The 13,081-nt window shown below is 33.0% G+C and overlaps 1 protein-coding gene across 6 annotated transcripts in view; it reads left to right on the top strand.

Moving 5' to 3' along the window:
- LOC138944693 (tyrosine-protein phosphatase non-receptor type 13) overlaps window positions 1–13,081 on the top strand; it is a 79,346-nt gene that overhangs the window by 31,298 nt on the left and 34,967 nt on the right. For 2 of the 6 annotated variants that reach the window (XM_070315572.1, XM_070315576.1), the window contains exons 2-3: window positions 4,123–4,513; window positions 9,028–9,173. In XM_070315572.1, coding sequence (XP_070171673.1) covers window positions 9,029–9,173 — 145 coding nt within the window. In that variant the 5' untranslated portion in view covers window positions 4,123–4,513; window position 9,028. Of the gene's footprint in view, window positions 1–4,078; window positions 4,514–9,027; window positions 9,174–13,081 lie in introns of those variants that run through there. The other 4 variants (XM_070315577.1, XM_070315571.1, XM_070315574.1 and 1 more) reach the window with 3 other exon arrangements.

Raw genomic sequence — 13,081 nt, 5'->3', positions numbered from 1 at the left:
TTACTGCTACTGATAGGGGATAAAACAACCTGTCGGCATTTTTGCTCATATAAACCTTTATCGAAGAAAATGGAAGGGGGTGTCGTGATGTTTTCCGGAAATGACGACCGTGCAGAGTGGACGAGAATTTAGGGAAATTTAGGCGAATCGACTCCCATATCATTCCCTGCGGAAATGGTGTGATTTATGGAAGAATCTTCTGTCAGGGTATTATCACGAAAAAACAATTTCACTCCCGGAAAAATTATTTCTAAACGAAATTAAAGCAGATATTATTCTTTTTAATCAACTTTCACTAATTTGCCGGTATAAAGTACCGTAACATAGTGCAAAATTAAATTATGCGAAAGAATGATCGTGACCTTCTTTTTGCTGAGAACTAAAGTGAAGACGACAAGTCGTTATTGTTACAACTTTCATTTGCTCTATCAATAATTAAAAAGGTATGAATATAATTTTGAAAATGTCGAAAGACCTTAACTAGGATTACATTTTTACAACATCAATACTATTAAATGAGTTTTGACATATTTGTAAAAGAGAATAATTGCTTTATTTCGAGCAAAATATATTACATTTTATTAGGAAATTTTTGATAATTTTTAATGGAGCAGATTACACACGAAACAAAATTCTTTGCCACCATGTACGAAAGTGACAAATAATTATGCTCTTGGAGAAGATATGCCGTTGAAAAGTAAATATCGAGATATCGCCGCCGCGTATTGATTCTATCAATTTCTTCGTGAAGATTTTTTTTTCTTAGAGAGAGTGACTTCGCAAATAGGGTAAGAAATGAATAGCATAAGAGAATAAAAATGATTTGAATGAAGATGAGTGTTTATTTTTTGACTGTGATTTTATCTTTCGATTTTTATATACACGATCACGCTTTATTATACATATGATACTAGATTTATTTTATAAAAGTTAATTGAAATTAATTTAGAAAAAAATATCATTATTATTTTATTTCTAGAATAAGTATGAACACGAAAGTGCTAATTTCTTGTAACACTTAACCATTCATGAATTTTTTTAGGAAACGTTACATTTAAAAGAGAAAAGAGAATTTGTGTTTTTACATTTCTCTTAGTAATTTCGACTATAAATTGCGGCTACACTAAAAGAATATAGAAAAATAATATAAAACAAATATGTAGTTTTCTCTCAGAATTTGAAGATGTATTAATTCAAATAAAAATAACAATATCAGGCTTCAAATAATATAGAATTTTTGATTCTTAAAGTCAAATGAAATCTTTCAGATTGAATGCAATCATGAAAGAAATGTGATGAAAGAAGAGCGAAAATAATTCTTTTTATTAAGGCTCGATATTAATGAGGTTTAGCGACTAATAAGACCGCGAATGAAGAGTTTCCGCATTTCGTTAATAGTACTACTGAATTAATTTGAAGTGCTACATATTCGATTGCTACTTTCTTATTTTCAATCTATAAAAAATTTCCCATTGTTTAAAAAAAAAAAAAACATATATATTCAATTTTTTTAAAAAAGTATATAAACTTTCTAATAAATCCATTTTTATACATTTTATAATAATTTTGTGCAAATAAAATTGTGACGTATGAAAATCCGCGATAAAAATTAGATTCAAACGGAAAAAGTTCGGTCTGTTTCGGGCTATTATATCAATTCTATTTTTATTCACTACATCGATTTATGGCTATAATCGGGATTTATAAGAGAAAACTTTATAAACGTTTTCAAAATATTAAAAAAAAAATACATTATTTTTTAGCAAGTGTTTCTAATCCGTGATAATTCCCCGCAAGAAAGGGACGAAAGCGATAACAAATAAATGTGATATAAAAAGATTACTACCTAAAGCACAAGATCGAAATATTTTACGATTCTCGCGTTTCCGCAATCAATGATTCACGAATTTTCCTGGGTATTCGAAAGAACGGATGAGCGATTGACACGAGGATGAGGACCGTCTTTTGGGCGCATCATGCCGCACGGAAATTATGTCATCCCGTAAATTTCCGTCGGTAGTCGACGTATCGGCGAGAACCATTGAATGTGCCGGCGGATACTGGAAAATTTGCGTAACTGGAAAATCACTCGACCGCATGCAGACACGTCGATGCAGGCAATTCTTCGTCCACGATTGGCCACTCGACGATTGGAATCGACGTAGTCGATTCGGGAAAAAAAGCGAAAAGCTAAATTCAAAACTCCAAATTTGGCCGATATCGTAACCACGAAGGCTATTATTGGGAAAAAAGATTGAGCAATATATTTTATTATTAAATACACAAATTTGATTTTTTTAATAAATATTATATTTTTTTATAAATATTAATTTTCCTCATTATGTCGTGACTTGTGGGACATCATATATGATCTACATTTTCCAAGTTGAATAATTCTCAATAAGTGCGAAACATTCCTTATAGCTGGAAACTGCAACTAATTGTTTATCGGTCTATTCACTGTTTTCTGTCCTTAAAGCTCTTCTCTTTTCGCCGTATTGTTAGCGTTTTTAACCAATTACTCGTATCTATAGTGCCAAAAAAAAGATCAGGTTGAAAGCTTCTCACTTCGTCAGTCTTATATCAGCTGAACGAGCTGAATAGATCCTCGAGCGCTGTTGTTGACTTATCTTTTTTGTGAAATCCGAAGTGGCGATTATCTCGAAATAGAGTTTATACAGGGTGTCTGACATGTAAGTAGCCAAACGAAAAGTGGAGATAGATCGGGTCAACCTGAAGCGAAAAGTCCTATACCATTTTGCTAAATTCGCAATAATTATTGTTATTAATTAAAATGTCTGAGCCAATGAGCGCGTGGGAAGCGGTCGGAATCGATAGAAATGTAAAATGGCTTACTTGTTTATGTCTCTTAGCGTCGGAAGTATCAGCTGAGCGAGAAAGGCAGAGTCACGCGGCGAGCGACACCGCGTCGAAAAATAATTATCACGCATCGAGTGACGAGCGATGTCACCGCGCCGGAAAATAATTATCCTCTCGAATTGTTTTTTCCATGGCAAGACAATGATGCCCTATCATTTCCACACACACCTTGCGGTAGATAACTCGGTGCGCTTTTTTATAGTAGTTTCCCCTGTAGGCCTAATCCACTCTCAATATCCGATCAAAAAGATCGTCGAGATGTCGCCAATGCCATATATTTATCAGAAGAAACATCATTAATTCTCGGTCATTGAAAAAAAATTTAATTAATAGAATCGTCGAAATAAGACGTACATTTTGTCGAAATATAAATCAGTAATTTTAAAGACAATATCATAATATTATTAAATATCCGAAATTACTTATTCACGAAGAAGTTTTCCAGAGCAATTCATTATAAATTAGATGAATTTTACAATTGCGCAGATTTTCGTTATCGGATGGATCGCATGAATTTTGTAAAATAAAGCTGATTGTAAGCGGATTATGCATGAGTCAAAGCGATCAATGATTAATTAAAATGACGTGAATCATTGTTCGAACAGGGAAATGCGCTTAGATAAATGAAATCGATAATGAGACTAATTATTCTCACGTTTATGTCGATGCGAAAGTATCCATAATTGCCGATATCGGTACGTGCATTCGTACGATATGGCGGTAATATGTACGTGCAACTCGCCGATTCCGGCGCGACTGGCTTTGATAACTTTCGATAATAATTCGTGGGAAATCCAATTACTCCGTTGCTGTCGGCACACACTCGTCGTCAATAGTCGCGTAACTGCAAGGCGAGTTTCGAAAAGAATCGAGCTCTATTGTGAAAAGACAAAAACCGTTCCATTACTTTCATTCCCGTTTACGTTTATAGCGTTCCAATGTATATTTTTGATTGCTCACTAATTGCTTTCTACCGTGTATTAAAAACTTTATTCGTATCGTAACGTTTTGCTCTAAATTTAGCAGCACGGATATTAACAACGATGTAATCTAATCGAAAAGAATGAAAAATATTTCTTAAACACTAACGTTACGCAATAAAATTTTTCACGGACGTAAATCTTTTCCTAGGAATTGATATATAAGAATAATAAATTTTTTTATATCTTTCAAAGTTGCAAAACAATTATCTGAAGAAATATATGATATATAACATTTTTGAAGCGATTGCTACGTTCGCAGTGAAGTGAAACCGTTTTTTATCCAAATTAAACACATCAAACGCCGACGACTTGTGAGAAGTTTCGAGCAAATTAAGAAGACTTCGGGAGACATTGGATGGTGATGAAATAAAGAGAGAAAGAGAGAGAGAGAGATAGTAGACGCGACGAGTTAATTGGTGCGTGGGTGCACGCGTGTAATGGTGGAGCGAGTTGCACGCGCACGATGCAGCTGATGACCTTGAACTCCCTGCTGATGTTCGATCTCGTGTTCCTGTTTTTCCTGTTCCTCGTCGGGGTTTCCTGTCTCGTATACTACCTGCCGGGTACTCGAGCGCATGCTTTCGCGCCACACGAGATCATCACGGCGCGGACGCCGCCGCGCTATGATACGCCGATCGACAATGTGTAAGGTGAGTATGGGAACAGTGCGAAACGCGCGATCGCATGCCAGCTGATTATCTGCGAGGTGTTCTGCCAGTTGCGATATTGACTCACGGGCTCCCGATTGCGATTCGTGAATAATCGATAAACCGTTCCATATCCGAAAATCGATTTCCAAACTGAATCGCTCCGTTATATAAAGGATATCCCGTACAAATTGTCCCGTTGACATTTTCGATTTAAAAGCGCAAAAGTCATATGCACGTATAATGCTCTTATTCGATTATGAACGCGAATGGAACTTTCCGTGCGTTGTGCACCGTACGGTTTAATTGGCGTCGTGATTAAATCACGCGGAATCGCAGCGGCTCTCTCTCTTGTCAATGCTAACCGATTGTCCGCTAATTAAACGCCCTGTTTCCACGATTACTCGTAACGAGAGTATGTGTTCATTATACGAGCATTTTCCCTGTCTCCTGCAAATGTTTGTGTACCGGAAAAAGACCAGATTTAACGATTTAGAAACAACATGATAATAATGAAAATTAATAATATTATTCAGTGAAACGTTACGACAAATAGAATATTCAATGCACATATGATTAGCTAAAAGCGATTATCGAAACTCGGATGAAATATCGGATCTGTCAAAAGCACCCAAGGTTGCCTCTTTAAACTGACCGAATTCGAATATTGCATAATTCTACGCTTACGTTTTGCTTTGGGCATTACATAAAAGGTGACCGAGTTGCATGAATGGTTGCACGTTTGTCTATTGTATTTCGAGAATACTAATATATATATATATATATATATACAATAGAACGATCGAATATGGTACAAGTCACATTCGAAGCTTGGTTGAAGAATATAGCGTACACCTAAATTTATAAGTATAATGCTGATAGTTACAAATACATATATTATAAAAATAAAAAATCAAATTAAATTACTTTTAAAGAAACTTAAATTTTATAAAAATTAAAAAATCAATTTAGAATTACGTTAAGCGAGTTAAACTAAAGATTTAATAAACATGTATGACAATAAATAAATATTGATCAAATATATGAATATAAAAAACGGAGATGTGCATTTTTACAGAATAAATTCTCCAGTTTAGGGATAAAGCTGATCTTTTCGATCTTGCGCGTTTCTTCGTTTCTCGCGTAACAATGAAGAGTTTAACACCATTATTCGAATTGGCTCGTTGATTATTCCCGACGTTCTCTTTTATCGCTAGTTAATTCCGCGGAAAATCGGCGCCCGGCTTCGCAAAACAGAATATTTGTCGCGGAAAATTAATATTTTAGCAAAGTTTCTTTCCAGGCTTGTCGGGGGAGATCAGACTTGATGCACAGTGTGCTGCAGAGGAGAACAAACAATAACATTAAAGAAGGCCAAAAGTTTCAAAATTGGATAATACTCTAACTCCTTGGCGAGTGCCGATAAGGATAAAATAAGAATTAAAAAGAAGTGCGTGCTGTTGCAGTTCTCTATAATTTAAAAAAGTACATATCTACTTGAGTTTTCACTTTTTTTTTTTTTATTATTTACTTGTTTTTTAATGCTGGATTCAATTATGTCAGAACGCTATGCGCGTATAATAAAAAACGGCAAGATCTCATAAAAATGATTTAGATCTATATAAATTCATATCTTGAAAGAAAATTGAAGAATATATAAGAAAGAATTAAATATAAAGAATTAGAAAAAAAATAAAAATATCACATACACAAGAATAACATTACTATCGATAACAATCTAATATCAAGGGAAAGCGACTAATAAAAAAAAAGAAAAAAATTGATTAATATCCCGACGAGCATGTCCCAGACAAACAGCAATATCCGTAATAAATTTTACTGCCACATACGATCTGCTGCTTTAAACTCCAGGATATACGAACGCGAATATCCATCATCGGACGACTCAATATATTTTACGACGGTTCGTTGATTGAAAACGATCTGAAGATAATATACGATAGATGCACGTAAGCCATCGTCAAATGAAACAGATCACAATCGCAAAATGGACCTGAAGCAGAGAGTTAATCAAGACGTTTATTACATGCTGTTGTAAATAATTGCGATCATAATTGTACCAGAATACGTCGCCTTAATTATTGCTTAATTACTACAGGGAAGTTACACCTGGGAGATTGCGTTTAATTTATAACTTTATTAACGAAACCGCTTGTAAATAGTGTGAAAGCACACACGCTGAATGGGAAATTTGTACTCGCCATAACTTCGTAATACATGTCGGTGAAACGAACGATTGCACCTAATCGAATAAAGTCAGACATGCTGTAAATTGACAGCCGTCCTACTATGAAACTAATCACAATTATAGTCACATACCAATAGTCCATCGAACGTATTGCAGATCGAAAAACGTCACACGTCTATCCAATAAAATATAATTCGTGAAGAAAATGACAAAACGCGCGCGCGCAGTTTATTATTTTAAAGTATAATATATTTTCTCCTTATATAGAGTATCTCATTGTTATTTTTCAGTTTCGATTATTTTCTTTATTAGCCAATTCGTTTGCGTAAAGTTCAATATCGAGAACTATATATATATATATATATATATATAGCTAAAATTCGAAAATGTGTAGATTAATGTTTTCATAATATATGTTTTTATTTTTTCATTTTAGTGGCTTACTTTACTTCATAATTTACTAGGCTTTACCAAATTTCAACCTTCTACTATCTTTTTCTGAAATAAAACCAATTTTTAATTTTTTCCCTAAACTTTAGGGGTCTCTAGCTTGGAAGAGGGTTCATTTGCGGACTCTCTTCCAAGCACCCACGTTCATGGAGAAAAAAGTCTTATTTTGATCTCTAGAATATACTCCTAAAGTTTAATCATACACCCTGCGTATATATATATATATATTTTTTTTTTTTAACTATCTGAAATCTCTTTATTCTCGTGGGAAACTCGATAATCTGAAACTTGCATGCGCATGCTGACCGTCTATCAAACTTCTCGATATACGTACTATGTAAACGTTTATTAGGAAAAGTAATCTTCCAATAAGACAATCTTCTTTTCCCGAAAAATTTTGCAACTATACATTTTGATATATATTTGTCAATTTATAGATAATAATTATAATTATAACAATTAATTCCTCATAATAGATGACAAAGATAGATATAATATTCTAAAGTTTCAGACTTTTTTATGATTTTTATAAGATTTGAATAATAATATGGTATATTTGATCGTGCTTATTTTTCAAACAACGTAGCTACACGCACGTAACAATTAGACAGCGTATTAAATTTTAATGTAAACCAAACACGACCCACGCGTTGCGCGAACATGTACAAGACGAAGCTCTTTTCTCGTAACACGGCCAAACAGAAATCAGCGGGGACCAGCGAAGGGCAGATAACGAGATAGCCCATATTACTTTGCTTGAAAGAGCAGTCGCAGAGGAGAACATCGTTGAAAATGGAGCTGACGTCTATTGTTTTCTCTGACGACGGTATATCTGTTGATTGTTTCTCGGGATGTGCATATGACGTCGAGATTGGCGGCTGCTGGGTTTGTATGCAGGCAGACACAAAGAAGAATTACGCGGTCGCATCGCCGCGTTTTTGATTAAAAATAAATTCGCGGAAAATTGCGGAATTTTTCACCTTTCATCGATCAACTTGCGCTTATCTATCTTATGTGATCTTATGTTTCTTATTCTCTAAAGAAATATTTCGTAAATATAAGTTGTCAATTTTAATCAAAAAAATATTATTTTTAAAATAACTCAAATTTTGTATATCCTATTTTCACGATGCTCTCTTATAAGCAACAACAATTTGATGAGAATTTCTCTAAATAATTTTTAAGAAAAAAAAAATATTCTTTTCAAATTAAGATATAATATAATATATAAAATAATATGAATGAATCAGAAATATATATTATTTAATTAAACAAATTAATCTAAAGCCACATTTGCGTCAATTTTGGATAGAAAAGATATTAGGCATTAATATTTTTTAATAAAAATATAACTATATCATGTATAATGATAAATCTTATATTGTAATCAAGATCTCTTTTCCGTATCTTCACGCGATATATGATGCTGTCGAGAAAAAAAGGAATAAAGGAATGTAACATTTGCAAATTAGTTCCTCTAGTACATCAAATCACGGCGACATGTACCGATTAACAAAGGAGCTAATATAAACGAGACTGAGCAAGCAACAAGCCTGATACCTTTAATATATGCACACCCCGGATTGTTTGTATTCGTTTATTCGAGACAGAGACTACGAAATATATTATCACCGTATCGTTTTTCGATCCTGCGCATATTCATCCTATAAGGCAAAATATGATCGCCCCAGTGTCAAAGTGTCTTTACCCAACAATCTCACTTGATATTTTCAATTTGTATTTTTACAAAATTTATTAAAAGACCATTCAATAAAAAACATTCACGTGATTAATCCATATAAATTTTAATTATTGGATAATTAAGAAATATTATGCTAAAACATTATCTTATTCATAGAATGCCAACGGACGTGATCGAAGTCCCAGGACTCGCAGTGGTGGCAGGGGATGTTCTTACCCTGCGAGGCACAGGACTCGCTGCTGCAGAAACATGGGCTCTCCTCTGCCAGGCTGCCCAGGCCCTCCAGGATCTCTTTCTTTCAAGTAAGTCGAAAATTACGTATTTTGATATGTATAATCCATTAAAAACGAGAAATATTTTTTTCGCTACTTGTCACAAGTAGTTTAGTTAATGAGAACATTATTATAATAATACACGTAGCAAACGTCTTATCGAATTGAAATAAAAATCGCAGTTGTGTGATAAAAAGACTAATAGAAATGAAATATAAAATTCACATATCGCACGATATATTCACATGCAAACTATAAATGCACGCGACATAAAATGCAGTCAATTATCGCATACTTTTTAACCGTTTGTATTAATTTATTAAAGTCACACTACTAATTACACGCGCGCACATGCAATGTATAAATGGGCAAAATCAGAGTGCTCGCTATTAGAGTATTTAATTATATCTTGGATTTTGTTTTATCGCAAAAACTTTTTTTTTTCTTGATACTTGAAATACATCAGTTTGTTGAGATTTCACAGTAATTTTATAATCTTATAGATATATAAAATAATACAAAATTAAAGTACATAAAAGAAATAATATTAATAATAATTATATTACTTATATATAATTGTTATATTGCGATAATATTATGTCTATGTCTATCTTTCATTATTTTTATAAACAAATGCTGATTACATAGAGAGCGAATAACGATGATAAAAGGAATGATTTAATTGGATAAACTTCCCTGATTTTTCTCTTTCGGGGAAAAAGGAATCCCTGCCTAACTTCCTCAATGCATCATCAATCAACTCGGCCGCCGAGGACTTTTGGCGCCAGAGGGTAGATGAGGTGAACAGATACGATTTTTATAGCGCACCCTGTCACACGAAAGGCATTTTTTTTTGGCACCGTCAACGGTCGTCGATGCGTGAAATAAAATGGATATAAAAGAAAATATCATAAGAAGACTGCTTCGTCAAAGCATGACATTGTTTCACGCTACGACCTTCGGGACGCCCTAAACGCGATGAAATAATGATGTAGGAAAGGGTTGATGTAATCGAGCATGAATTATCTGTAATATCTTTGACGATGTTGACGAAATATTTAAGAGAGCATTTAGGGGAAACATCGTTGCGTGTAATGTTTCGTAACGTAGATTTTTAGTTTTATGCGTGAAAAACATGGATATTCTCTTTTATCTCTATCATGAGAATGAAAAATGTAGAATATTTGTATCGGAATGATATATTACGGATAATATTATAAAACGATTATATATTAACTTTTTAGTAAAACTCTTTATTACATTAGTAAAATAAGTTCTATTATAGTAAAACAAGTTGTTGAAAATTTATTCTTAGAAAATTTGTATGTGTATGATATTTATAATAATTTTAATAACACACACAGTCATATTTTTATATTAAATTTGGGCTTAATCTCTTTAATAAAATTAATAAAATAATAATTATTAAAATAATAATTAATAAAAATAATTCCATACTATGTGCATATATGTTGTGTGTGTATTGCAACATTTTTTATTTATAACAGATTTAATTGAAGAACTGATAATTTAATTAAATAATTATTAGTACATTTATTAGTGTGACACTTTATTGTGCATTTAAGATTTTAATATAATTTTACTTAATTTAACTTGTTGTGTTAGTTTTTTTCTTTGTTTGCGTAGATTTTATTGTTGTTTTTCTCGGATACAAGACGATATGCATACATACATATTGGTCACAATAAAGTTTGGATAGCGGTAGTCATATCCGAAACACTTTAAATCATGCTATATATAGCGGGCAAGCTCGACCAATATTTTCTGCAAAGCTTCCGGTATTTACGGATGGATCAGCTTTGGGCTTTACGCTTTCGAGAGCAAAAGAAACCGCAGAAAAAATCCCGAGTAATGGATATCTGTTGACTTTAAAAAGAAATGAGTAGCATCTGCAATGATGATGTTTGCATTTTGTGTGTATCTTGAGGATTAGATATTTCAAAAAAGAAATTATTTTTTGAAGAAATTTAAGAAAACTTTCTTCAAAATAATATGCAAAAAAAAAAATAGATATATATACATATAAATATATCAAAATAATCTTTCATCAGATTCTCGTATATAACAAAGAAGAGAGTTCTTCTTGAAATATACCACAATATTAAAAAATTAGAATAAATAAACTTACATCTTCTTTTGAAACGTATACCTTATAGTGATAATAATAATAATAATAATAATAATAATAATAATAATAATAATAATTTTAATAACTGCTAATAATAATAATCATAATAATGATTGCAGAAAATGTGTAACATAAGATCAATATTCAATAACTATAAAGTTAGAGCTATAATTTGGCCCATCTATACATTATACATTTAGTTAGTACATATAATTATATATTTTATCATGCATGTGTGTGTGTGTTTGCACGCGTGTGATTAATAGTATGACTTTACTAAACTAATACAAATAGTTGAACACTGCAATAATTGACTGCGTTTTATGTCGCGTACGTTCATACATTTGCATGTGAATATATCGTGCAATATACGAATTTCATATTTTATTTCTAGTTTTTTTATCACGCAATCGCGATTTCTCTTCAATTCGATAAGACGTTTGCTCTTCAAATGTATATTGTTATAATAATGTATTCGTTAACCAAACTCATTCATATCGTACGCCCATATTTTTACAAAAAAATTTATGACGCATTCGGCGCCGTATGCGATATCGCACGTCTCTCGATTGATACGTTCCACGTGGTAATGGATAAATTTATTATCGCGCGTGATTAACATACTTTTGAAGTATACATCATCGCGAAAATTTTTGCAAGTGAAATAAAGATCGATTTCGATGCGGCGAAGCGTTACATGAGCCAAATGTTACATTTTACATAATATGAAATAAATATTTTTGAGAGCAAGCGCAGTAAAAATTTGACACGAAAATAGAATTGTAGGAAAATCTGCGATCTGTTTATCTCTATATAAATGCGGTATGACAGGCATGCGATATGGGAAATAGCAAGCGGAATTCGAAATGGAACATTACAAATGATGCATTCCAAAGAGAATCGATAAAGCATTAAATCTGAAGAGCATAAAGGCCGAGAGGCTGAGCATTATCAAATTGCACATATCATGACGATTACGATACCCTTTGCTCTGAGCATGTCGAACATTAAATGTTCAATAATCACAAGTCGTCGAGAGGCGTCAAAGCAACTAGCTATTAATCGATTAATCGATGATGCTATCGTAATCACTCGCATCATCGAGCAAAGCCACTATCACGGCAGTTCGCTTATCCGTGAAATTATCCTCGTGCGAATTAAATGGCTTTTTTTTTTACTATATACAAATATTGGATTTTATAATACTACTTTAATATGAGATATCTATGAATATATCGATTTTTTTTTTTTAATCTGCTTTTTTGAGCAACGTAATCCATAAAATATCAAGACCAAGACCCAGAATCTCAAGAAGCAGCGTCGTCTTTTTTGACGACTTCTTAGAAACTCGCGCGATCTCAAGAAGAATTATCTCCCTCAGCGGACTGTGAAAGATTCGAGGATGAAATACATGTCAAAGCCTTTGCTATTTAATACCAAAAAGTCGTCTTGAACATCTCGAAATAGCTCGTGATGATAAGAGGCTGCTTAAATCTAGCAATATTCGATACCTTTGCTTCATCGAAACATCGTAATATCGCCAGTGATAATCGAAGGAATAAAGATTTTCAAAATGATAAATTATATACATTAATATAATTCGTACAATGCCGGGTATCGATATCTAATTCGTGTAGACGATAAAGGTAACGGATACTAAAAGAAGTAACAATATTTCAGTATCGAGATATGTGCATTGCCTTCTCGCGCAAGAGGCGCTCGACGCTCGCGTTTCATACTTGATTCGCATACGCGCGGCTTAACAGGCGTGTTTACAATGTCGGCAATT

Source organism: Polyergus mexicanus, unplaced genomic scaffold (assembly GCF_030449975.1).
Source record: "Polyergus mexicanus isolate NDT 795.1 unplaced genomic scaffold, iyPolMexi1.0 SCAF_2, whole genome shotgun sequence".
Classification (NCBI taxonomy): Eukaryota; Metazoa; Arthropoda; class Insecta; order Hymenoptera; family Formicidae; genus Polyergus; species Polyergus mexicanus.
This window is presented reverse-complemented; position numbering and strand designations above follow the sequence as displayed.